At 41.9% G+C, this 26688-nt stretch overlaps 5 protein-coding genes across 32 annotated transcripts in view; all 5 read right to left on the bottom strand.

The window, feature by feature from the left end:
• The window catches only part of LOC120724149 (protocadherin gamma-C5-like), a 301683-nt gene that overhangs the window by 134309 nt on the left and 140686 nt on the right, over positions 1–26688 (bottom strand). For 2 of the 28 annotated variants that reach the window (XM_040016152.1, XM_040016176.1), the window contains exon 1: positions 7423–12424. The exons of 24 other annotated variants lie outside the window; for them this stretch is intronic. In XM_040016152.1, the coding sequence (XP_039872086.1) occupies positions 7423–9837 (2415 nt within the window). In that variant the 5' untranslated portion in view covers positions 9838–12424. 2 more of the 28 variants (XM_040016153.1, XM_040016177.1) reach the window with 2 other exon arrangements.
• LOC120724168 (protocadherin gamma-A11-like) lies at positions 53–2970 on the bottom strand. The gene has a single exon (XM_040016215.1). It carries the CDS (start codon positions 2937–2939, stop codon positions 510–512), a length of 2430 nt encoding a protein of 809 aa, XP_039872149.1. The 5' UTR covers positions 2940–2970; the 3' UTR covers positions 53–509.
• On the bottom strand, positions 3453–22146 carry LOC120724163 (protocadherin gamma-A5-like). The gene is made up of 2 exons (XM_040016210.1): positions 19560–22146; positions 3453–3587 (listed from the first exon to the last, which is right to left on the bottom strand). The coding sequence occupies exons 1-2, from the start codon at positions 21996–21998 to the stop codon at positions 3567–3569; spliced, it is 2460 nt and encodes an 819-aa protein (XP_039872144.1). The 5' UTR covers positions 21999–22146; the 3' UTR covers positions 3453–3566.
• Positions 16383–19536, bottom strand: LOC120724180 (protocadherin gamma-A11-like). Its single transcript, XM_040016227.1, has one exon. The coding sequence runs from the start codon at positions 18436–18438 to the stop codon at positions 16510–16512; it is 1929 nt and encodes a 642-aa protein (XP_039872161.1). The 5' UTR covers positions 18439–19536; the 3' UTR covers positions 16383–16509.
• LOC120724161 (protocadherin beta-16-like) lies at positions 22262–26423 on the bottom strand. Its single transcript, XM_040016207.1, has one exon. It carries the CDS (start codon positions 26118–26120, stop codon positions 23661–23663), a length of 2460 nt encoding a protein of 819 aa, XP_039872141.1. The 5' UTR covers positions 26121–26423; the 3' UTR covers positions 22262–23660.

Below are 26688 nucleotides of genomic sequence, written 5' to 3'. Positions count from 1 at the left end.
CTTAACGGATTTGTGACTGCAGCTCTGAATGCGAAGCCCACCGTTTATTTTCGATCCTCAGCAAACGGGAAAAAGGAAGCCTCTGCCTCCACCAAATCAGCACTGAATACTAGTTTCTCTGACCAACAGCGTCCCTTACTGTCCAAATACACGAATATCACAAACACGAAAAGGAAAAAAGTGCTTTCAAAGCACTTTTCTGCTTTACATTTTTAATCAGCAATCACACATCTGTCTTTTAACTACAATGCCATAAAGTCTAATGCAGAAATACCAATGAGACAGTTGTTTTAAAATATAACAATAACTACTTAAATTAAAACAATAGATCTTGCTCCCCTTTTCAAAGTGAATTAAGCAGCACGTTAAAAGGGGAGTGTGAACCTTCAAGCAGTTGAGCTGTCCAAGAGTTGTGGTTCTGAAAACGCACCAAGGGTTACCAGAAATGTGAGCGATGAAATGTGGTATAACGTAGAATAAACCTCTAAAGAATGTGGGCATAAACTTAATTATGTCAAAGTCCTCACCTCTAACGGAGAGTCTGGTTCATCCAGGATGCTCTTTTCACTCTGTATCCGCTGCATCGTTCCTGTAGAACTGGGGTCCATTATCAGCACATTCTGACTACCAGCTCTGCCGAACTTACAGTCACTCTTTCTGGAATCAGTCGTCCTGCACACCTCGTAATTGTACACATGTGGTAGAGTCCCTGTCCCCAAAGTGTCTGAGTAACGTGGTGGATAATATGGAATGACAGGCAGGTTGGAGTGATACAGGATGCGAGACTGTCTCCACCTGTAGATTTTGACTGATATAATAACCACTAAACACGTGATGAAAAGGAAGGAAACTACAGCCAGAGCCAAGACTAAGTAAAAAGTCAGGTTGTCATTGTACTCCTTGTCGTGTGTCAACTCAGTGAACTCCGACAGCACTTCAGGGAAGCTGTCCGCCACCGCCACGTTAACAACGACTGTAGCTGAACGAGAGGGCTGTCCGTTGTCCTCCACTATAACAGTCAGTCTTTGCTTGACAGCATCTTTATCAGTGACTTGGCGGATAGTTCTGATTTCTCCATTCTGTAAGCCCACTTCAAACAGCGCCCTGTCTGTGGCTTTCTGCAGTTTATAGGAGAGCCAGGCATTCTGTCCAGAGTCCACATCAACAGCCACCACTTTAGTCACCAGATAGCCCACATCTGCTGAACGAGGCACCATTTCAGCCACCAGAGAGCCACCAGTCTGGACTGGGTACAGAACCTGAGGGGGGTTGTCGTTCTGGTCTTCAATATTTATTCTAACTGTGGTATTGCTGCTTAAAGGAGGGGAACCCCCATCCTGTCCTTTTACATAAATGTGTATAGTTTTAATTTGTTCATAGTCAAATGATCGTAGTGCCTGTATAACTCCGCTTTCTGCGTTTACTGATATGTAAGTAGATATAGGACTACCATTTAACTCGGTATCAATAAGCAGGTAAGACACGCGTGCGTTCTGTCCTGAGTCGGAATCGCGTGCTTTAACGGAGAACACAGACAATCCCGGTGAGTTATTCTCCATAACAGACGCTTCATAATAACTCTGTTCAAATATCGGGGCATTATCATTTACGTCTGCTATTCTAAGTGTTATTGTCTTGTTTGTTGAGAGGGGTGGGCTCCCTTCATCCACTGCCGAGAAAGTTATATTATAAACAGGATTACGCTCCCTGTCGAGCACACCGTTTGTGACCAGAGTATAATAATTTTTTAGAGATGAATGAATTGCGAACGGAATATTGCTGTTTACTGAGCAGTCTACTTTTCCATTTTTGCCTGAATCCAGATCTTTGACGTTTATGATAGCCACGGTAGTCCCACTAGGTGAATCCTCAGCAATAGCATTAGAAAACGAGGTTAATGTTATTAAAGGAGGATTGTCATTGACGTCTATAACCTCAATTATCACATTTGTTGACGTGCTCTGTCCACCTTGATCTTTTGCCTGTACCCCAATCTCATATAATTTATTCTCTTCATAATCAATTAAACCAGTTACTGTTAAATCGCCGGTATTTTCGTCCAGATGAAATAGTTCGGCAACATTACCGGACATTCGATTAAAATGATAAGTAACATGGCCATTTATCCCTTCATCTGCATCTGTTGCGCTAAATCTCACTACTAACGTTCCTCTTGGGACACTTTCTTTAACAGAAGCCTTGAAAATTGATTGCATGAATACGGGAGCATTGTCGTTTGTATCTCGCACAGTTACGTGTATTTTTAAGGTGCCTGAACGCTGTGGTTCACCTCCGTCCACAGCAGTTAGCGTGAGGAGCAGCTTTCCTTCTTTCTCTCTATCTAAAGGTTCAGATAGATAAAGCTGTGCATATTTATGACCATTTGGGCTAGATGAGACCTTTATATTAAAATGTGTTTTGGGGTGTATTGTATAGCCGTGTAAAGCGTTAATGCCAACATCGGGGTCTGTTGCACTCACTTGCAATATTTCGGTTCCTGGAAGAGCTGATTCCAGGATTTCTAAATGCATTTCCTTCTCCTGAAACGCAGGGGCATTATCATTAACATCCAGTACTTCCACAACAACGCTATGCAGTTGAATTGGATTTGTCATAATCATTTCCAAATTCAAGCTGCAGGGCGATGTCTGTCCACAAAGCTGCTCTCTATCTATTCTCTCTCCCACGACCAGATTTCCTTTGTCTACATCCAGCCTAATATACTCACTGCTGTCACTGATAACAATTCGGGCACCGCCTAATTTCAGTCTTTTAGCGTCGATACCTAAATCTTCAGCCACATTTCCCACAAACGAGCCCTTCCTCATTTCCTCTGGAACAGAGTAGCGGATTTGGCAAATTGTCGCGTCGATGAGAACAACAAGGATGAAGGCCCGTACTTGCCATTTAACCGTGCGAGCGATCCTGAAAGAATGCATATTTCTCAATCAATTAATCCAAGTCCACGTAGAAGAATGTCGACAAAAGGCTTTTAAACTGTCGATATCGTCCTTCTCTCTATGCCGTTGTAATCCACAGTTTGAGACCGAATGTATCCGCCTAAAATCAGTGTCGAAAATAAGCGACTGTCTTGCTCTCCTACTGTATATTTAGAAGAGTACAGAGGGTGTAAAGCTTTAAATGTGCTGTAAAGACCAACAGCGGCCCTTAGAGTCCAAAGTAAAAATAACAAGTGATGTGAACAAGGAAGGAGAAATAACTTGTATAGAAGTAACAATTCAGGAGTGAATTAACACTAAAATGAAAACAATAGATGATGCTTAAATACTTCATGTGAGAAACAGAAAAAGAGTAGTGCAGCACAGTCGTAATACAATTTGAGTCCCCTGTAAAAGAAATAAACTCAAACATATACTCTGATTACAGTAGACATCTTGAGAGTGGTTTGTAGCCGCGAGCAAAATGAATAAAACTTAAAGAAACAACGTACATACTTTAAGGAAATCAACTTTTATAGTGACTCATGTAACTGAAGTCAAACTGATTAGAAAACAAACGAAAGAGTATTAAACTATTCCAATATAATTGACTGAACGTTAATAAAATCAATGGATCAATAAACTGACCTCTAGAGGAGAGTCTGGTTCATCCAGGATGCTCTTTTCACTCTGTATCCGCTGCATCGTTCCTGTAGAACTGGGGTCCATTATCAGCACGTTCTGACTACCAGCTCTGCCGAAATTACAGTCACTCTTTCTGGAGTCAGTCGTCCTGCACACCTCGTAATTGTACACATGTGGCAGAGTCCCTGTTCCCAAAGTGTCTGAGTAACGTGGTGGATAATATGGAATGACAGGCAGGTTGGAGTGATACAGGATGCGAGACTGTCTCCACCTGTAGATTTTGACTGATATAATAACCACTAAACAAGTGATGAAGAGGAAAGAAACTACAGCCAGAGCCAGGACCAAGTAAAAAGTCAGGTTGTCATTGTACTCCTTGTCGTGTGTCAACTCAGTGAACTCCGACAGCACTTCAGGGAAGCTGTCCGCCACCGCCACGTTAACAATGACTGTAGCTGAACGAGAGGGCTGCCCGTTGTCCTCCACTATAACAGTCAGTCTTTGTTTGACAGCATCTTTATCAGTGACTTGGCGGATAGTTCTGATTTCTCCATTCTGCAAGCCCACTTCAAACAGCGCCCTGTCTGTGGCTTTCTGCAGTTTATAGGAGAGCCAGGCATTCTGTCCAGAGTCCACATCAACAGCCACCACTTTAGTCACCAGATAGCCCACATCTGCTGAACGAGGAACCATTTCAGCCACCAGAGAGCCACCAGTCTGGACTGGGTACAGAACCTGAGGAGCGTTGTCGTTCTGGTCCTGAACTATTATTTTAACTGTAGCCACTGAACTCAGAGGAGGGGATCCAGCATCACGTGCAGTTACATTAAATTCAAACCACTTGATCTGCTCGTAATCAAACGATCTCACTGCATGAATAACACCGGTATCTGAATTTACTGAAACCAGCGAAGACACAGCCAGCCCATTAATGTCCCTCTCCTGCAAAAAGTAAGAAACTCGTGCATTTTGGCCCCAGTCTGCATCATTAGCACTCACGGTAAACACAGAAAGTCCAGGAGAGTTGTTCTCTGCGACAGCTTTAGTGTATTCTGAATGATCAAATTTGGGTGGACTGTCATTGACATCAGATACTTTTACGTTGATGTTCTTACTGCTTGACAGAGGCGGGGAACCCTGATCAGACACAGTTATGGTGAGATTATACTCAGGGATACTCTCTCTGTCTAAAAAGTCTTCAGTTACTATGGTGTAGTATCCTGTTAATGAAGACTCGATTTTAAAAGGTACGTCAGAGTTAATGGAGCACTTGACAGCACCGTTGCCATCAAAGTCTTCGTCATCCACGTTAAGAACAGCTATCGTTGTACCTGGAGGAGAATCCTCAGATATCGAGTTCGAAAATGACATGAGCTGTATTGTAGGGACGTTGTCATTTTCGTCAGTTATTTGAATGAAAACTTTACATGTATCTGAAAAACCTCCGTGGTCACTAGCCTGCACGTTCAGTTGATAAGTCTTAGATTTTTCAAAGTCGAGTTTACCTGCGACTTTAATCTCTCCAGTTTGAACATTTACTTCAAAAAGTTGTTTCGTCTCTTTTGCAACGGGAGGGATAGAGTATGTTACCTCTCCGTAATGGCCCTTATCCGGGTCATTTGCACTCACAATGGTTATCACTGTTCCTTCGGGAGAATTCTCTTTGACTTCTGCTTTATAAACAGCCTGGCTGCACACTGGCGAATTATCATTAGCATCCAGCACAGTAATATGTATACGCACTGTCCCTGATCTCCGTGGCTCCCCGCCATCTGAAGCAATCAGCACGAGACTGTGAGTCTCCTCTTTCTCTCGGTCTAACGGGTTTTGTAAAACCATTTCAACAAACCTGCCTCCATCCGGCTGGTTTTGCACTTCTAGCTTAAAATGATCAGAGGGTTTAAGTGTGTATTTTTGAATGTCATTAACGCCAACATCGGAGTCATCTGCACTCAGCAGAGAAAACCGAGTCCCTAATGCAGCGTTTTCAACAATATTTAAGTTGATTTCGTCTTTTGGGAACGACGGACTGTTATCATTTATATCTGTCACCTCCACTGTCACACGATAAAGCTGGATAGGATTTTCTAAAATCACCTCGAAGCTGAAGCTACAGGGCGTCGTCTTTCCACACAGTTCCTCCCGGTCGATTCTCTCTTTAATAACAAGGATGCCTTTGTCTTTGTTTAAATCCACATACTGTCGGCCTCCTTTTGTAATAATACGAGCTTTACCTGATATCAGCCTCGCAACATCCAAGCCTAAATCTCTCGCAATGTTTCCGACAAACGATCCTTCGGCCTGCTCCTCCGGGATGGAATACCGAGCCTGACCAGCCACTGCGCTCAGCTCGATGAGACAAAGAATCAACACCAGCGCTTGCCGTCGGCCTCTGTCATCCATTATCCACATGGAGGCCATCATAAATCCAACAGTGCAGACACAGCGATTGTTTTTTAACTTCGAAGTGATGTTATTAATCTAAAAACTCGACACATTTATGTATTTTCAGCAAGCAGACTCCCGGAGAGATTCTACACTTGAATCCGTGACGGAACAGAGAAGCTTCGCTCCAAGTATTATAACACTGAGTGAATATAAAAGGGAGGACCGCTGTATCAAGGGTCTGACGCAAACTCAGTGACGCATCAACAGCGGCACTCAGAGTTCATTCACGGTAATGTATCTTGTAGAAGCTTAAATATTTTTATATTCCAGAAATATTTGATTGACAAAGTGAAGAATAATTAGAGAAGAGCTCGAAAGAAAAAGGAGCATTAGATTCTCAAACAGTCTTCAGGTCCTGTTCAAACAAAGTGTCTTCAGTATGAGATGACAATGTTACCAAATCTAACTTAACTTTAATTTTCTTATCATCTCAATTCATTATTTAAAATGAAAAATAAAAAATAAAAACTACAACACTGAATATTAGCACTTCAATAAATGACATAAAACAGCATGAACGTTACATGGACAAAAAAGTAGAACAGTCTAAATGATTACGGATAGTCTGGAAGTGAGGTTAAATGGTAAAAATGGTAAATGGCCTGTATTTATATAGCGCTTTTAATAGTCCCTAAGGACCCCAAAGCGCTTTACATATCCAGTCATCCACACACACGTGATGGCAAGCTATCTACAAGCACCTGTAGATGGCAACGGGTGAAATGTCTTGCCCAAGGACACAACGACCTAGACTGTCCGAGCCGGGGCTCGAACCGGCAACTTTCCGATTACAAGGCGAACTCCTAACTCTTGAGCCACGATCGCCCCAAGGTCTCTTTTAACAACTTTTCTATTTAAAGGGTCTATTTTGATTCCTTTCTTACTGCTACAAAAACACAGAAATATATGGCTTATTGATTACATTAGAGAAACTTCATTGAAAAAAGTTGCAAAATCATCAACAAACCCTTTAATGGTTGAAGTATTTGTTAAATAATATCATAATATGGATGAATATGACTGCCAAAAAGAACAAAGGGAAAATAAAGTGCCATTTTAACAAAGTATTTATTTTATTTCCGTTGATAATAATAAGCGAGGTTAAATGAAAGAAAATATTATAATAACTGGGCCATTTAAACAGGCGTCGAAATAAAATGGGTCAGTTGACCGTTTCAGCACCACAGACAGCGACACTAACGCGCATCTGGAAGATTCAACCTTAACGCCACACATTCTCTCTCTCTCTCTCTCTCTCTCTCTCTCTCTCCCTCTCTCTCTCTCTCTCTCTCCCTCTCTCTCTCTCTCTCTCTCTCTCTCTCTCACACACACACACACACACACACACAAGGAAAAAAAAGGATCTTAATAGTTTAAAAAAATGACTCACCAAAGTAGACATTTGAGAACAGTTGCCTGACAGTTGCTTGTTTATTTGGGGTACATCGTCTCCAGCTCCATCCACACTCACTAAACTTTGACTCATCGGTTGCATATATTTCATGTCACTTTTTCTGGAGTCAGTCGTCCTGCACACCTCGTAGTTGTACACATGTGGCAGAGTCCTTGTCCCCAAAGTGTCTGAGTAACGTGGTGGATAATATGGAATGACAGGCAGGTTGGAGTGATACAGGATGCGAGACTGTCTCCACCTGTAGATTTTGACTGATATAATAACCACTAAACACGTGATGAAGAGGAAGGAAACTACAGCCAGAGCCAAGACTAAGTAAAAAGTCATGTTGTCATTGTACTCCTTGTCGTGTGTCAACTCAGTGAACTCCGACAGCACTTCAGGGAAGCTGTCCGCCACCGCCACGTTAACAATGACTGTAGCTGAACGAGAGGGCTGCCCGTTGTCCTCCACTATAACAGTCAGTCTTTGTTTGACAGCATCTTTATCAGTGACTTGGCGGATAGTTCTGATTTCTCCATTCTGTAAGCCCACTTCAAACAGCGCCCTGTCTGTGGCTTTCTGCAGTTTATAGGAGAGCCAGGCATTCTGTCCAGAGTCCACATCAACAGCCACCACTTTAGTCACCAGATAGCCCACATCTGCTGAACGAGGCACCATTTCAGCCACCAGAGAGCCACCAGTCTGGACTGGGTACAGAACCTGAGGAGCGTTGTCGTTCTGGTCCTGAACTATTATTTTAACTGTAGCCACTGAACTCAGAGGAGGGGATCCAGCATCACGTGCAGTTACATTAAATTCAAACCACTTGATCTGCTCGTAATCAAACGATCTCACTGCATGAATAACACCGGTATCTGAATTTACTGAAACCAGCGAAGACACAGCCAGCCCATTAATGTCCCTCTCCTGCAAAAAGTAAGAAACTCGTGCATTTTGGCCCCAGTCTGCATCATTAGCACTCACGGTAAACACAGAAAGTCCAGGAGAGTTGTTCTCTGGGACAGTTTTAGCGTATTCTGAATGATCAAATTTGGGTGGACTGTCATTGACATCAGATACTTTTACGTTGATGTTCTTACTGCTTGACAGAGGCGGGGAACCCTGATCAGACACAGTTATGGTGAGATTATACTCAGGGATACTCTCTCTGTCTAAAAAGTCTTCAGTTACTATGGTGTAGTATCCTGTTAATGAAGACTCGATTTTAAAAGGTACATCAGAGTTAATGGAGCACTTGACAGCACCGTTACCATCAGAGTCTTCGTCATCCACGTTAAGAACAGCTATCGTTGTACCTGGAGGAGAATCCTCAGATATCGAGTTCGAAAATGACATGAGCTGTATTGTAGGGACGTTGTCATTTTCGTCAGTTATTTGAATGAAAACTTTACATGTATCTGAAAAACCTCCGTGGTCACTAGCCTGCACGTTCAGTTGATAAGTCTTAGATTTTTCAAAGTCGAGTTTACCTGCGACTTTAATCTCTCCAGTTTGAACATTTACTTCAAAAAGTTGTTTCGTTTCTTTGGCGACATGAGCTATAGAATATGTTACCTCTCCGTTTACTCCTTTATCCGGGTCATTTGCACTCACAATGGTTATCACTGTTCCTTCGGGAGAATTCTCTTTGACTTCTGCTTTATAAACAGCCTGGCTGCACACTGGCGAATTATCATTAACATCCAGCACAGTAATATGTATACGCACTGTCCCTGATCTCCGTGGCTCCCCGCCATCTGAAGCAATCAGCACAAGACTGTGAGTTTCCTTTTTCTCTCGGTCTAACGGGTTTTGTAAAACCATTTCAACAAACCTGCCTCCACCCGGCTGGTTTTGCACTTCTAGCTTAAAATGATCAGAGGGTTTAAGTGTGTATTTTTGAATATCATTGTTAGCAACATCAGCGTCATCTGCATTCTCGAGAGAGAAGCGAGTGCCTAATGCAGCATTTTCAGCAATTTTCAAGCTAATTTCGTCTTTTGGGAACAACGGACTGTTATCATTTATATCTGTCACCTCCACTGTCACACGATAAAGCTGGATAGGATTTTCTAAAATCACCTCGAAGCTGAAGCTACAGGGCGTCGTCTTTCCACACAGTTCCTCCCGGTCGATTCTCTCTTTAATAACAAGGATGCCTTTGTCTTTGTTTAAATCCACATACTGTCGGCCTCCTTTTGTAATAATACGAGCTTTACCTGAAATCAGCCTCGCAACATCCAAGCCTAAATCTCTCGCAATGTTTCCGACAAACGATCCTTCGGCCTGCTCCTCCGGGATGGAATACCGAGCCTGACCAGCCACTGCGCTCAGCTCGATGAGACAAAGAATCAACACCAGCGCTTGCCGTCGGCCTCTGTCAGCCATTATCCACATAGAGGCCATCATAAATCCAACAGTGCAGACACAGCGATTGTTTTTAACTTCAAACTGATGTTAGTAATCCAAAAATTCAACACGTTTATATATTTTCAGCAAGTAGACTTCAGGAGAGATTCTACACTTGAATCCGTGACGGAACAGAGAAGCTTCGCTCCAAGTATTATAACATTGAGTGAATACAAAGGGGAGGGCCGCTGTATTAAGGGTCTGAACAAATACTCAGTGACGTATCAACAGCGGCACTCAGAGCCCACACAAGGTAATGTAAGTGAAATGCAGAATTACTGAAAAAGGTTAGATCTAAACGCATTTTTTGTTACTAAATAAAATTAATATAGAGGCAAAGAAAACAATATATTGCGCATACAATAACCAGAGCATGTTTACATAAATACCTTAAGTATATGATGACAGTGATATAACATTTTATTCAAATTCCATGGAAACTTAATTTCGTCATAACCACCGTAGATATAACAAAAATACTGAAGATTATCTGTACAATCAATTAATAAAAAGTGTGCGAACACGAAAAAAGAGGAGAAAGTAGTTATTTCTATAAAGTTAGAGATGCTTTGGGGGGAAGGGGAAAGAAGAAGGAAAAGCAAATTTCCTATATATTCCATTGATTTATCAGAATTCCCGTTTATTTTCATTTCTTTTTCTTTTGCAATCGTCTATGTTGTTCCCTTTCATATTGTAATACAAATGACCTCGTGCTAAAGAGATCCGTATGTTATTAGGTTAAACAGAAACACAATTTGAGAAAGTAAGAATGGCTAATGATTTATGAACCGTTTACTGGTGAATGCATAAGTCACAATTTGATTATAATAATAATGGATTGCATTTATATAGCGCTTTTCGAGACCCCCAAAGCGCTTTACAATTCCACTATTCATTCTCTCACAGGTGGAGGAAAACGACAGTTGTATCCACAGCTGCCCTGGGGCAGACTGACAGAAGCGAGGCTGCCATATCGCGCCATCGGCCCCTCTGGCCATCACCAGTAGGCGAAGTGTCTTGCCCAAGGACACAAGACAGAAACTGTCCGAGCAGGGGATAGAACCAGCAACCTTCCGATTACAAGACGAACTGCCAACTCTTGAGCCACGATCGCCCTATAATTGATTATGATATTAATGAATACCCCAATCAAATATATTATAAAAAACTGTGGACAATGTCAGCTTCATTAAAAAAATTATCTGGCCTGTGTTAGCATAATGCCAGTTTTGTTTTTTTATGAATACACAGAGAGTGGAGCTTTGAAGTGTCAGAAATTGTACAACGGACATGGAAGTAAAATGACTTTAAACTTAGACCAGCCTCACGTAACATCCATTACTAAATAAAAATTAAATAGTGGTACAAATAAAAACAATATCCCAACATATGTCACACAGTGGAAATTTGTGTTTGTTTTATCGTTTGTGTTGTCTTGCTCTTAGTGTGTATGAGTGCGTACAGTACTGATTTTATTTGCATGGTTTTACCCTGATATTTATATTGCGTGTTTTAATCCACTGTGGACTGGGCGGACAATAACAGGCACCTTTTGAGGTGTTGGCGTACCCTGAGGTGGCCTATTAGCCACCAAACGGACTTATTAAAGGAGAGGGTGGGCGCAGAGACAGGAGAAAGGAACGCGTGAAAGCCAGCGTGGTAAAAGACGGACCTGCTGCCTGATCGTGGGTTGCGACGGGTCATTCGGAGACGGACCGGCCAGCGTAACGCGGCGACCAAATCCCAACAGCAACAAGGGCGACAGTGGGAGACGACGCGTCCAATCGACAGCATATGTGAGTATCGCTTTCCCCACTGTTGTGCGCCGGGTGCAGCGCTGTCAGAGGAGGGTCGCAGCGGCCTTGCCGACAGCGTTGCTGGCCAGTGTCTGCCTGCTTCATGGTGTTGCTACGAGGGCGGCCACGTTTGCAGTAATCGGGAGCCCCAAGTGTGGAGTGCGGCTGGGCTGTGAGGCGACGCACCCGTCAGAGAGAGACAGGGCCGAGATATGAAGTTGCTCCTTGGCTTTCTGGCTGTCGTGATCTCTATTTCGGAAAAGGAATTCCTCTCCTGGTTCTAAATACAAGGAACACTTGTCTGAGCGTGGCCGGACAGTGGTATCACGGAACTGTGGGGGGAATTTTAGTGTATGAGAAACATCGTATTGTATTATGTCTTGAATAGTGTATATTTATTCCTGTCAGCAGGGATTTTACCATACAGAGAACGTTTTTATTGCACAAGTGTCTTTTAACAATGTGTTTGTTAATTCCGTTTTTCCTTCCTTCTCTGGATTAAATGCTGTGATTAAGACCTGCTCAGTCTCGGTGCCCTGAACGCTGATTCACTTGCTCCCCTCCTCCTTGTATGAGAAAGAAATTTCTGGTGGGGCATTTAGACCTACCAGCTTTAGTAGCTACACATAGGGAGAATGAAGATTGTAAGTACTGAAAAATTACTTAAAATGCGTCAACCAAAAAAATCAGGACCACAGACAGCTACACTAAGCCGATTTTTAAAAACCTTCACTAACATTTAAACGTGCGTGCTGAGCATGAGAAAATGGAACATGAAAGACTAGATTATCACTCACCAGAGTAGACATCTGGGAACGGTTGCCTGACAGTTGCTTGTCCACTTGCGGTACATCGTCTACAGCTCCATCCACACTCACTAAACTTTGACTCATCGGTTGCATATATTTCATGTCACTCTTTCTGGAGTCAGTCGTCCTGCACACCTCGTAATTGTACACATGGGGAAGAGTCGCTGACCCCAAAGTGTCTGAGTAACGTGGTGGATAATATGGAATGACAGGCAGGCTGGAGTGATACAGGATGCGAGACTGTCTCCACCTGTATATTCTGACCGATATAATAACCACTAAACACGTGATGAAGAGGAAGGAAACTACAGCCAGAGCCAAGACTAAGTAAAAAGTCAGGTTGTCATTGTACTCCTTGTCTTGGGTCAAATCAGTGAACTCCGACAGCGCCTCGGGGAAGCTGTCCGCCACCGCCACGTTAACAATGACTGTAGCTGAACGAGAGGGCTGCCCGTTGTCCTCCACTATAACAGTCAGTCTTTGCTTGACAGCATCTTTATCAGTGACTTGGCGGATAGTTCTGATTTCTCCATTCTGTAAGCCCACTTCAAACAGCGCCCTGTCTGTGGCTTTCTGCAGTTTATAGGAGAGCCAGGCATTCTGTCCAGAGTCCACATCAACAGCCACCACTTTAGTCACCAGATAGCCCACTTCTGCTGAACGAGGAACCATTTCAGCCACCAGAGAGCCACCAGTCTGGACTGGGTACAGAACCTGAGGAGCGTTGTCGTTCTGGTCCTGAACTATTATTTTAACTGTAGCCACTGAACTCAGAGGAGGGGATCCAGCATCACGTGCAGTTACATTAAATTCAAACCACTTGATCTGCTCGTAATCAAACGATCTCACTGCATGAATAACACCGGTATCTGAATTTACTGAAACCAGCGAAGACACAGCCAGCCCATTAATGTCCCTCTCCTGCAAAAAGTAAGAAACTCGTGCATTTTGGCCCCAGTCTGCATCATTAGCACTCACGGTAAACACAGAAAGTCCAGGAGAGTTGTTCTCTGCGACAGCTTTAGTGTATTCTGAATGATCAAATTTGGGTGGACTGTCATTGACATCAGATACTTTTACGTTGATGTTCTTACTGCTTGACAGAGGCGAGGAACCCTGATCAGACACAGTTATGGTGAGATTATACTCAGGGATACTCTCTCTGTCTAAAAAGTCTTCAGTTACTATGGTGTAGTATCCTGTTAATGAAGACTCGATTTTAAAAGGTACATCAGAGTTAATGGAGCACTTGACAGCACCGTTACCATCAGAGTCTTCGTCATCCACGTTAAGAACAGCTATCGTTGTACCTGGAGGAGAATCCTCAGATATCGAGTTCGAAAATGACATGAGCTGTATTGTAGGGACGTTGTCATTTTCGTCAGTTATTTGAATGATGACTTTACATGTATCTGAATAACCTCCGTGGTCACTAGCCTGCACGTTCAGTTGATAAGTCTTAGATTTTTCAAAGTCGAGTTTACCTGCGACTTTAATCTCTCCAGTTTGAACATTTACTTCAAAAAGTTGTTTCGTTTCTTTGGCGACATGAGCTATAGAATATGTTACCTCTCCGTTTACTCCTTTATCCGGGTCATTTGCACTGACAGTGGTTATCACGGTTCCTTCAGGAGAATTCTCTTTGACTTCTGCTTTATAAACAGCCTGGCTGCATACAGGTGCGTTGTCGTTAGCATCCAGCACGGTAATATGAATATGCACTGTCCCTGATCTCCGTGGCTCCCCGCCATCTGAAGCAATCAGCACGAGACTGTGAGTCTCCTCTTTCTCTCGGTCTAACGGGTTTTGTAAAACCATTTCAACAAATCCTCCTCCATCCGGCTGGTTTTGTACTTCTAGCTTAAAATGATCAGATGGTTTAAGTGTGTATTTTTGAATATCATTGTTAGCAACATCAGCGTCATCTGCACTCTCCAATGAGAAGCGGGTCCCTGATGCTACACTTTCAGCAATTTTCAAGCTAATTTCGTCTTTTGGGAACAACGGACTGTTATCATTTATATCTGTCACCTCCACTGTCACACGATAAAGCTGGATAGGATTTTCTAAAATCACCTCGAAGCTGAAGCTACAGGGCGTCGTCTTTCCACACAGTTCCTCCCGGTCGATTCTCTCTTTAATAACAAGGATGCCTTTGTCTTTGTTTAAATCCACATACTGTCGGCCTCCTTTTGTAATAATACGAGCTTTACCTGAAATCAGCCTCGCAACATCCAAGCCTAAATCTCTCGCAATGTTTCCGACAAACGATCCTTCGGCCTGCTCCTCCGGGATGGAATACCGAGCCTGACCAGCCACTGCGCTCAGCTCGATGAGACAAAGAATCAACACCAGCGCTTGCCGTCGGCCTCTGTCAGCCATTATCCACATAGAGGCCATCATAAATAAAACGGTGCAGTAACAGTGACTCTTCTTAATTTCAAACAGATGTATTTAAAAAAAAATCACATTTCCATATTTCAGGCAAGGATATTCCAGCAGGAATTCTACACCCTACCGTGACGGATTAGAGCAGCGTCATTCAAGCAGAGAAACACTGAGTAGGGGAGGACCGCTGCATCACCGATTTGGACAGAAAGTCAGTGATGTATCAACAGCGGCACTTAGAGCCCATTTACGGTAATGTCTGTGTTATAAACATGGTCAGGACACATGTAATCGTTGTATCCAACAGTGAAGGCAAGTTTAGATCCATTTGTAAATTGAAAAAGAATAATACACCCCGTATTATTTAACAATATCAATAAAGCCTGTGCTCTTACATTAACAATATTGTGCGCCACATAATCATTTTGCAAGTCTTTTTTTTATTTCAGTTCAGCTATATTTTTTAGATCACTGCTGATACGTCATAAGAAATTTAAATGACTAAAACTAAATGGAACTAAATATATGTAATCACTTCTATTTAATGGTAGCTGTGTTCAGCACAGGAAGTGAGCTGTGCTATTTCTGTTTTCTACTGAGTGTCAGATATTTTTTTTATATTTTTTTTCATTTTATAACGAAAGTTAAAGTGTTGCCCCATTTCTTATTGTACCACAGTTGATTGTAATAAAGATATGAAGTTTATTATTTTATTTCATAGAGTATTAAAGTTGCAAAACTTTACGTATTGCCATTGTTTAAGTGTTTCAAAACATTTTACCACTTATTAAGCTCTTAGCTGATTGGGATTAGTATTCTGCACTTAATTCCTCCCGTGAAAAACAAGACCCACGGACGGTGGTTACTTTATTTTATCTGCAATTCTCTTGTTGTTGTTGCGTCTGTATCGTGTATTCCACTTTGGATTTTTTTTTAAATGGTCCCCTTTCGAAACAAATTTCAAAACTGACCACCGACCGTTTCAGCACAAGGGACAGCAAAACTAAAGGCGAGTGAAAGACAGTAAAGGAATGTGACGTTCAGGAGCAAAATTTTAAAAGAAAGAAGCGGGGGAGGGGGGGGGGGGTTAAATAAGAAGAGGATAAGACAGAGCGGGAGCGAGAGAGAGAGAGAGAGACAGAGATTACTTGATTGAAGTATCACTCACCAAAGTAGACATTTGGGAAAAGTTGCCTGACCGTTGCTTATCCACTTGCGGTACAACGTCTCCACATCCATCCACACTCACTAAACTTTGACTCATCGGCTGCATATATTTCACATCACTCTTTCTGGAGTCAGTCGTCCTGCACACCTCGTAATTGTACACATGTGGAAGAGTCCCTGTCCCCAAAGTGTCTGAGTAACGTGGTGGATAATATGGAATGACAGGCAGGTTGGAGTGATACAGGATGCGAGACTGTCTCCACCTGTAGATTTTGACTGATATAATAACCACTAAACACGTGATGAAGAGGAAGGAAACTACAGCCAGAGCCAAGACTAAGTAAAAAGTCAGGTTGTCATTGTACTCCTTGTCTTGGGTCAACTCAGTGAACTCCGACAGCACTTCAGGGAAGCTGTCCGCCACCGCCACGTTAACAATGACTGTAGCCGAACGAGAGGGCTGTCCGTTGTCCTCCACTATAACAGTCAGTCTTTGTTTGACAGCATCTTTATCAGTGACTTGGCGGATAGTTCTGATTTCTCCATTCTGTAAGCCCACTTTCAAACAGCGCCCTGTCTGTGGCTTTCTGCAGTTTATAGGAGAGCCAGGCATTCTGTCCAGAGTCCACATCAACAGCCACCACTTTCGTCACCAGATAGCCCACATCTGCTGAACGAGGCACCATTTCAGCCACCAGAGAGCCACCAGTCTGGACTGGGTACAGAACCTGAGGGGGGTTGTCGTTCTGGTCCTGAACTATTAATTTCACAGTCACATTGTTACTGAGAGGAGGAGAGCCTCCATCCTGCGCCTTCACAACAAAAAACAGCTGTTTGATTTGTTCATAATCAAAGGAGCGCACAGCGTGCACGACTCCGCTTTCTGCATTTACTGAAACATATTCAGAAACTGGAGCTCCACCAATATTAGTGTTCTCCAGTATATAAGATATCCGGGCGTTTTGGTTTTCATCTGGATCTTTTGCTCCCACAGTAAGAAGAGAAACGCCGGGTGAGTTATTTTCTGTAATAAACGCACTGTAAACACTTTGAGAAAATACTGGAGAGTTATCGTTCACGTCAGAGACCTTTAAATGAAAGGTTCTTTTTGTTGAAAGAGGAGGTATTCCTGCATCTGTCGCAACAACTGTGATGTTATATTCTGAAACGCTTTCACGATCTAATACAGTATCTGTTACCAACGTATAGTAATTTCTTAAATTAGATTTAATTTTGAAAGGCGCGTTTTGTTCTATTCTACAGTTTACTTGTCCGTTATCTCCCGAGTCCAGATCTTTTACATTTATGATGCCAATAGTGGTACCAGGAGGAGAGTCCTCGGACACGGGACTAGTGAATGACATAATGCTTATGATAGGGTCGTTATCATTAACATCAGTTACTTCAATTATCACTTTGCTTGAATCTGTTAGTCCACCCTGATCTTTTGCATCTATCCTGAGTTCATATTTTTTATCCTTTTCGAAATCTATGAGGCCTGAGACAAACAGCGAACCAGAGAACTGATCTATGGACAATAAATCAGCTATATTGCTCTTCACGTTTGAAATTGAATATGTGACATAACCATTTGATCCACTATCTGCGTCTGTAGCATTCACCGTGACAATATTAGTACCTTTTGCTGCATTTTCTATCACCGTCGCCTTATAAACAGACTGTTTGAAAACGGGAGCGTTGTCATTTACATCTAAAACATTAATGTCTATATTTACGGTGCCAGATCTCTGAGGATTTCCACCATCGATTGCTATAAGCTCCAAAGATATATGTGGTACCTTTTCTCGGTCCAACTGCCTCTGAAGCACCATCTCTGCATATTTACTCCCGTCTGGATTCACATGCTGTTTTAAAACAAAGTTGTCGTTCGAGGTTAAAACATAATTTTGAAGTCCATTTACTCCAACATCAGGATCCTCTGCACTATCTAACACAAATCGGGCACCGAGATTTGCGGACTCGCTAATGTCTAGCATAATATTTGCTTTCTTGAATATCGGAGAATGATCATTAACATCTAAGACTTCTATTGTTATGGGGTGCAGTTCCATCGGATTTTCTAATATCAGTTCAAAGCTGAAACTACACGGCGTTACGTCCCCACAAAGCTGCTCTCGGTCTATTCTCTCATTCACGACCAGAATCCCTTTGTCTTTCTGCAGCTCGGTGTAGTGAACGTTTTCTCCGGTCACGATACGGGCCCGCCCTGAGCGGAGCCTTTTCAGATCCAAGCCAAGATCCTGCGCCACATTACCGATAGCAGAGCCTTTCTTCATCTCCTCGGGTATAGAATACCGAATTTGACCACCTACCATGTTAACCGCAAGAAGCAGCAACAGAAGGAGTTGTATGCGACGTCGCAGTTCATAAAATGATCGGCATTCTGAAGAAATGCAGGTCAGAGATCTTAATGTCGCCATCACTCCGATGGAAATAATCAAAGGATGGAAGCTTTTTCCTTTGTATGTAGTAGAAAACGTCCCAATATATAAGCGCCGGCGTTACATTTACAACTGTCCTCAAGCTGTAAATGCTTCAAATGAAAGTCTGTGAATCCGCACTGGACAACACGCGGAGAGCCTTCCTCACGTCATGATCACCGAGAGGATGGACTGAATGAGAACGTAACGCAAAAAAAAAAAAAAAAAATCATCTTACTGGCCAACAGCGTCGCTTAGAGTCGAAAATGTGAAAAATCTCATGAGGCTTGAATAAAACTAAAAATAACAATTGTTAAACCGGAAACGAATGCATTTTATCTAGTATGGAGATTAATATGAAACGAGTTGAAAAAGACAATACTATCGACTGACTGAAATACTTTAACTTCAGCATCAATGTTTTAACACATTTCACACAAAGGGAATTAAAATCTATCCAGATTCAATTGAAAATGTTTTTTTAATCAAACATCTGCTCAAAAAACTGTGCCGCTCATTATTTAAATAAAATAAAAATATTACCTGACTCATAAGAAAAAGCTACTTTTAAGGGAAATATACAATTATGTACAATGAAATCACATACATAAGATGATTGACTAATTCGGTTGTTGTAAGGTCTGATGAGAACTTTCGTATGAAATGAGATGAAGCATTTGGAAATACGTAAAATTAAAAAAAGAAGGAAATTATTAAGATATGAGTATATGACTGGGTTCTGCTTTAGACTAATATTTTGTGATAGCAAACGTTTGTAGAACTGCTCATTTCCGTGTCAAGAACACCAACACAGCCTGGACAACAAATAACAACAGTGATAATGATAAGAGGAAAAAGAGGAATGCGGACCAACTCTGTGTGGGGGTATGAACGAAAAAACTGACCATGGATTTATCCATATAATTGAAAGAAACATACGACCAGGCGAGTGATTACTTCGGGGGATGTGATAGGGAAATTATAATCATGGGTACATTACGAAAACATAGGCGCTGTCCATGGTGCTGGAAGTTACTTGATAATGCAATATAGGGAAAAAAGTATATATTTTTGAAAAAATAAACAAACAAACAAAGAGTCCGTTATACGGAAAAACTAACCTCTAGAGGAGAGTCTGGTTCATCCAGGATGCTCTTTTCACTCTGTATCCGCTGCATCGTTCCTGTAGAACTGGGGTCCATTATCAGCACGTTCTGACTACCAGCTCTGCCGAACTTACAGTCACTCTTTCTGGAGTCAGTCGTCCTGCACACCTCGTAATTGTACACATGGGGAAGAGTTCCTGTCCCCAAAGTGTCTGAGTAACGTGGTGGATAATATGGAATGACAGGCAGGTTGGAGTGATACAGGATGCGAGACTGTCTCCACCTGTAGATTTTGACTGATATAATAACCACTAAACACGTGATGAAGAGGAAGGAAACTACAGCCAGAGCCAAGACTAAGTAAAAAGTCAGGTTGTCATTGTACTCCTTGTCGTGTGTCAACTCAGTGAACTCCGACAGCACTTCAGGGAAGCTGTCTGCCACCGCCACGTTAACAACGACTGTAGCTGAACGAGAGGGCTGTCCGTTGTCCTCCACTATAACAGTCAGTCTTTGTTTGACAGCATCTTTATCAGTGACTTGGCGGATAGTTCTGATTTCTCCATTCTGTAAGCCCACTTCAAACAGCGCCCTGTCTGTGGCTTTCTGCAGTTTATAGGAGAGCCAGGCATTCTGTCCAGAGTCCACATCAACAGCCACCACTTTAGTCACCAGATAGCCCACATCTGCTGAACGAGGCACCATTTCAGCCACCAGAGAGCCACCAGTCTGGACTGGGTACAGAACCTGAGGGGGGTTGTCGTTCTGGTCCTGAACTATCAGTTTCACAGTCACATTGTTACTGAGACGAGGTGAGCCTCCATCCTGCGCCTTCACAACAAAAACCAGCTGTTTGATTTGTTCATAATCAAAGGAGCGCACAGCGTGCACGACTCCGCTTTCTGCATTTACTGAAACATATTCAGAAACTGGAGCTCCACCAATATTAGTGTTCTCCAGTATATAAGATATCCGGGCGTTTTGGTTTTCATCGGGATCTTTAGCCCCGAGAGTGAGAACAGAAATGCCTGGAGAGTTATTCTCTATGATAAACGTATTGTAAACACTTTGAGAAAATACTGGAGCATTATCGTTCACGTCAGAGACCTTTAAATGAAAGGTTCTTTTTGTTGAAAGAGGAGGTATTCCTGCATCTGTCGCAACAACTGTGATGTTATATTCTGAAACGCTTTCACGATCTAATACAGTATCTGTTACCAACGTATAGTAATTTCTTAAATTAGATTTAATTTTGAAAGGCGCGTTTTGTTCTATTCTACAGTTTACTTGTCCGTTATCACCCGAGTCCAGATCTTTTACATTTATGATGCCAATAGTGGTACCAGGAGGAGAGTCCTCGGACACGGGACTAGTGAATGACATAACACTTATGATAGGGACGTTATCATTAACATCAGTTACTTCAATTATCACTTTGCTTGAGTCTGTTAAACCTCCCTGATCTTTTGCCTCGATTCGAAGTTCGTATTTTTTGTTTTTTTCATAATCAGTAGAGCCTGTTATTGAAATTATACCATGTTTTTCGTCAATCATAAACACATCACTGAGACCACTGTTGAGATCTGAAAAATAATAAGTCACAATGCTATTTGATCCGAAATCTGCGTCACTGGCATTAACAGTGATAACGTAAGTATCTCTGGGAGAATTTTCTATGACTGTGGCTTTATATACAGATTGATTGAATACTGGAGCATTATCATTTGCATCGAGAACAGTTATATCGATATTTACGGTGCCAGATCTCTGCGGAGTCCCACCATCTACAGCTATTAGCTTTAGAGACAGACTAGGATTTGTCTCCCTGTCCAGCGGCTTCTGAAGCACCATCTCTGCGTATTTCTTCCCGTCTGCATTCGGGTTTTGTTTAAGAACAAAATTGTCATTGTCGGTCAGAAAATATTCTCTAAGTCCGTTAACACCCACGTCCGGATCTTCTGCACTGGTTAAAGAAAATCGAGCACCAGCACTGGCTGATTCGCTGATTTCAAAATTGATACTGTTTCGTTTGAAGGTTGGCGAATGGTCGTTTATATCCGTTATTTCAACTGTGATTTGATGTAGCTCCATAGGATTTTCTAAAATTACCTCAAAGCTGAAACTGCACGGGGTTGTGTCTCCACACAGCTGCTCTCGGTCTATTCTCTCTTTGACGACTAAAATCCCTTTGTCTGTCTGCAGCTCGGTGTACTGAATGCTGTCGCCGGTCGCGATACGGGGCCGACCCGAACGGAGCCTTTTGAGATCCAAACCAAGGTCCTGTGCTACATTACCGATGAGCGAGCCTTTCTTCATCTCCTCTGGGATAGAGTATCGAATATGTCCAGTGACCATATGAATCAGACAAAAAATGAGTAAGAAGAAATGCCAATTGCGTCCACATCCAAAGCGCCATTTTATACACCGGGTGTATCCTTTTAATCCACAATCCATAGTTAAAGGAAATTGTAAATCGCTTCACTTATTCTGGGTTCTAAAGTTAATATATCACCAATGATAAACTACTGTATTCTATATTTTAGATATAAAGAAGGAGATGTGCGTTTTCTTCGATTGTGAGCCCATATAATGAATACTATCGGCTTTTCTTGACGAGCAATGGCGGTAAGGGAGGAGATTGTGTCATAGTGTTTTAGAAAAAAATGTTATATTGACCAACAGCGTCCCTTAGAGTCCACAATCAGTAACACTGTGCGCTTTCTTTCTTTCTTTCTTTCTTTGGCAATGTCATGAGACATTTAGTGCAATCAAATAAATACAAATACGTCCAAGATGTTCTGCTACAACAGGTGTTCAGAAAAATACTTCCGCTACTACTACTACTTCTAATAATAATAATTATAACAAAGGTTCCCAAAAATGTATATTAAAATACTATATAAATTAAATTTAAATATGCATTGTCAAAACAGAACACACTCCATGAAAACACAAAAGTACAACAGTAAAAAGAGCTGTAAAGCTAAAAGGCACAACATTTAAGGTTGGCAAAGCCAGCTGACGGTGAAAACTCACATAAAGACGATGTTTTAATTACAAATGCAAGTAATATTGGTACTAGTGTTCCAACCATCTCGAATAAGTCACCTCACATAAGTTGATTCAGGAAAAACGTCACTGTGTTCAGGTATGGATGAACTGCTACAGCTACACACTTAACATTTCGCATACTTCATAAAAAGTAGGACAGGGTCGGAAAAACATGAATGCGAAATAACTAAATACCAGAAACGTAAACCGCCAAAACATATCACTGACTGTGGGGGATAATATTTAATTTCTCATATTGTCAACATTCTGCTTAATGAAGACCTTTTTCAAGTAAGAATATAGATAGATGACAACAACAACAAAAAATGCTAAGAGAATTTGAAACGAACGACCTAACAGAAACCGCAGGTTCAACAGAATTTTTAAACGCCAGAGTCCAGACCAAGAATACCGGGACTCGGACAGGAAAGAAGAAAACAAACAAAACAAAAGAAAATGAAATTAAATAGAAGTGTTGCCTTAGAGGAAACTATAGATGTATAAGTCCTAATGTAATGATTATCTGATTCTGACATAATTCAGTGAATGCAAAGTCTTACGGTGACTCAGGCAGCATCGAAAGCATAAGCACTATAAAATAAGTGGGTATGAAAGACTCGAGTAATTGAATAGACATTAGATGAGCATATGGACTCCACAAGAAGGAACGAATGCTTTTAAGAAACACATACCGTCTTTCTACATTTTGTTAATATTTTACCTTTCCAGGGTCCCTTTGAAATATCTTCATAACTATGGCAAGCGAATGGTAAGCAAGTAAAACACTGCCAGGAAACATTGCACAAAAACTTGTAGTGTGATCATCAATACTTTATAAACAGAGACATTTGGATATAGGAAACAACTGGAAACTATGAGTCACTTTATAAGAGGACATTCCTTTTTATAAGTAACCATGTAAGACCTTTTACAGAAGCTTTGTAGGCCTACCTATATGCAGAGGAAAACTGAGACGCTGTCCTTGGTGCTGAGAAATGTATAATGCTGGGAAGCTTTGCATCAGAGTAATTAAGTAAAGAACGAGAATAGATATACAAATATCCTCTAACTGACCTCTAGAGGAGAGTCTGGTTCATCCAGGATGCTCTTTTCACTCTGTATCCGCTGCATCGTTCCTGTAGAGCTGGGGTCCATTATCAGCACGTTCTGACTACCAGCTCTGCCGAACTTACAGTCACTCTTTCTGGAGTCAGTCGTCCTGCACACCTCGTAATTGTACACATGTGGAAGAGTCCCTGTCCCCAAAGTGTCTGAGTAACGTGGTGGATAATATGGAATGACAGGCAGGTTGGAGTGATACAGGATGCGAGACTGTCTCCACCTGTAGATTTTGACTGATATAATAACCACTAAACACGTGATGAAGAGGAAGGAAACTACAGCCAGAGCCAAGACTAAGTAAAAAGTCAGGTTGTCATTGTACTCCTTGTCGTGGGTCAACTCAGTGAACTCCGACAGCACTTCAGGGAAGCTGTCCGCCACCGCCACGTTAACAACGACTGTAGCTGAACGAGAGGGCTGTCCGTTGTCCTCCACTATAACAGTCAGTCTTTGTTTGACAGCATCTTTATCAGTGACTTGGCGGATAGTTCTGATTTCTCCATTCTGTAAGCCCACTTCTAACAGCGCCCTGTCTGTGGCTTTCTGCAGTTTATAGGAGAGCCAGGCATTCTGTCCAGAGTCCACATCAACTGCCACCACTTTAGTCACCAGATAGCCCACATCTGCTGAACGAGGAACCATTTCAGCCACCAGAGAGCCACCAGTCTGGACTGGGTACAGAACCTGAGGGGGGTTGTCGTTCTGGTCCTGGATCATTATTTTCACAGTCACATTGCTGCTGAGTGGAGGAGAGCCTCCATCTTGTGCTTTAATTACTAACTCAAACTGTTTGGTTTGCTCATAATCAAAGGTGCGAACCGCGTTAAGAACTCCAGTTTCAGAGTTTAAAGACACATAAGTAGAAACTGGAATCCCACCGACCTGTGTGTCCTCTAAAACATATGAGATTCTAGCATTTTGATTCCAATCAGAGTCCCGCGCACTCACAGTAAATATGGAAAATCCAGGAGAGTTATTCTCTGTGATATAAGCAGTATAGCTGTTTTTATCAAATAATGGTGCGTTGTCATTGACGTCAGAGATTTTTAGATGCAATTTTGTTGAACTAGACAGAGGGGGAGACCCAAAATCGGTGGCTGTAATTGTTATGTTATATTCTGAGACGGATTCTCTGTCAAAGTGTTGATCTGAGACCAAATTGTAATAATTTGTCAGAGATGTTTCAATTTTAAAGGGAAGTTTACCATCAATCCAACATTTAATTTGCCCATTTCTCTCAGAATCTGCGTCTTTTATATTCAAAATTGCAATTGTTGTACCAGGTCGGGAATCTTCTGACAGGGGACTAGAAAATGACATTACATGTATAATAGGAGCATTATCATTAACATCAATAACATCAAATATAACTTTACTTGTCCCAGTTAGTCCACCGTGATCTTTTGCCTCTACCCTCAACTCGTATTTTTTGTCTTTCTCATAGTCAATCTGACCAGACACGTAAAATATTCCGGTGTTTTCATTAATTCTAAATATATCCGCTGCACTTTCTTTCATTTCGGACAAACTGTATGTAATGTGTCCATTTAATCCACTGTCTGCGTCTGTTGCATTTACTGTAATGATACTAGTCCCTGTTTTCGTGTTTTCCAAAACAGATGCTTTGTACACTGATTGATTAAAAACTGGATCGTTGTCGTTGGCGTCTAACACAGTCACATCTATATTTACTGTACCAGATCTCTGCGGTGTTCCTCCATCAACTGCGATTAATTTCAAAGAGAAATGCGGGTGTCGCTCTCTGTCTAAAGGTTTCTGGAGCACCATTTCAACATATTTTCTTCCATCTGGATTTGAATGTTGTTTCAATATAAAATTGTCGTTTGGAGATAGAATATAATTTTGCAGCGCGTTTTGGCCTACATCTAGATCCTGCGCGCTCTGCAGAGGGAAACGTACTCCAACTGCAGCTGATTCGCTTATTTCAAAACTGATGGGTTTATCTTTGTTTGGGAAGACAGGTGCGTGATCATTTATATCCAAAACCTCGACAGTTATTCTATGTAGTTCCATCGGGTTTTCCAAAATCATCTCAAAGCTGAGACTACACGGCGTTACGTCCCCACAAAGCTGCTCTCGGTCTATTCTCTCATTCACGACCAGAATCCCTTTGTCTTTCTGCAGCTCGGTGTAGTGAACATTTTCTCCGGTCACGATACGGGCCCGCCCTGAGCGGAGCCTTTTCAGATCCAAGCCAAGATCCTGCGCCACATTACCAATAACAGAGCCTTTCTTCATCTCCTCAGGTATAGAATACCGAATCTGACCACCTACCATGTTAACCGCAAGAAGCAGCAACAGAAGAAATCCTATGTGACGTCGTACTCCACAAAATGATTCCCATGTTGATGGGACGCAGGTTTGACGCCTTACAGTCGCCATCACTCAGACAAAAAAAGAAAAGCAAAACTTGAAAAAAGATATATCTCCTTAGGAATTAGAAAACAAAAAGGCTCCCGGTATATTAGCGGCCACGTTACATTTAATTCAAGCTGTAAATGGAAGTCTGTGAGACCTTGTTCATACGATCTATCGACAAAACACAGAGCACCCACTTCACTGCATGACTACTGGGGGGATGAACTAAATGGCAACGTAAGATCAAAAATATTTTACTGGCCAACAGCGTCCCTTAGAGTCTAAAAGGTGGAAATCATACGAGATTTCACAAATGAGTATTGAACAACTGTTATAACTCTAAGTGTGTGTTTGTGTGGTGAGGGGGGGGGGGGGGGGGATGTTTAATTTATTTTATTGTCACCATTCTGCTTAATGAAGACATTTTCCAAGTAACAATATAAATAGCTAACAACAACAACACCAACAACAAAAACAAAAGCAACCAAAATACTAAGAGAATTTGAAACGAACGACTAATACAGAAACCGAAGTTTCAAAAGAATTTTTAAACGCCAGACCAAGAATACCGGGACTCGGACAGGAAAAAAGA

Source organism: Simochromis diagramma, unplaced genomic scaffold (genome assembly GCF_900408965.1).
Source record: "Simochromis diagramma unplaced genomic scaffold, fSimDia1.1 OVJJ01000685.1, whole genome shotgun sequence".
In the NCBI taxonomy this organism is placed as follows: Eukaryota; Metazoa; Chordata; class Actinopteri; order Cichliformes; family Cichlidae; genus Simochromis; species Simochromis diagramma.
This window is presented reverse-complemented; position numbering and strand designations above follow the sequence as displayed.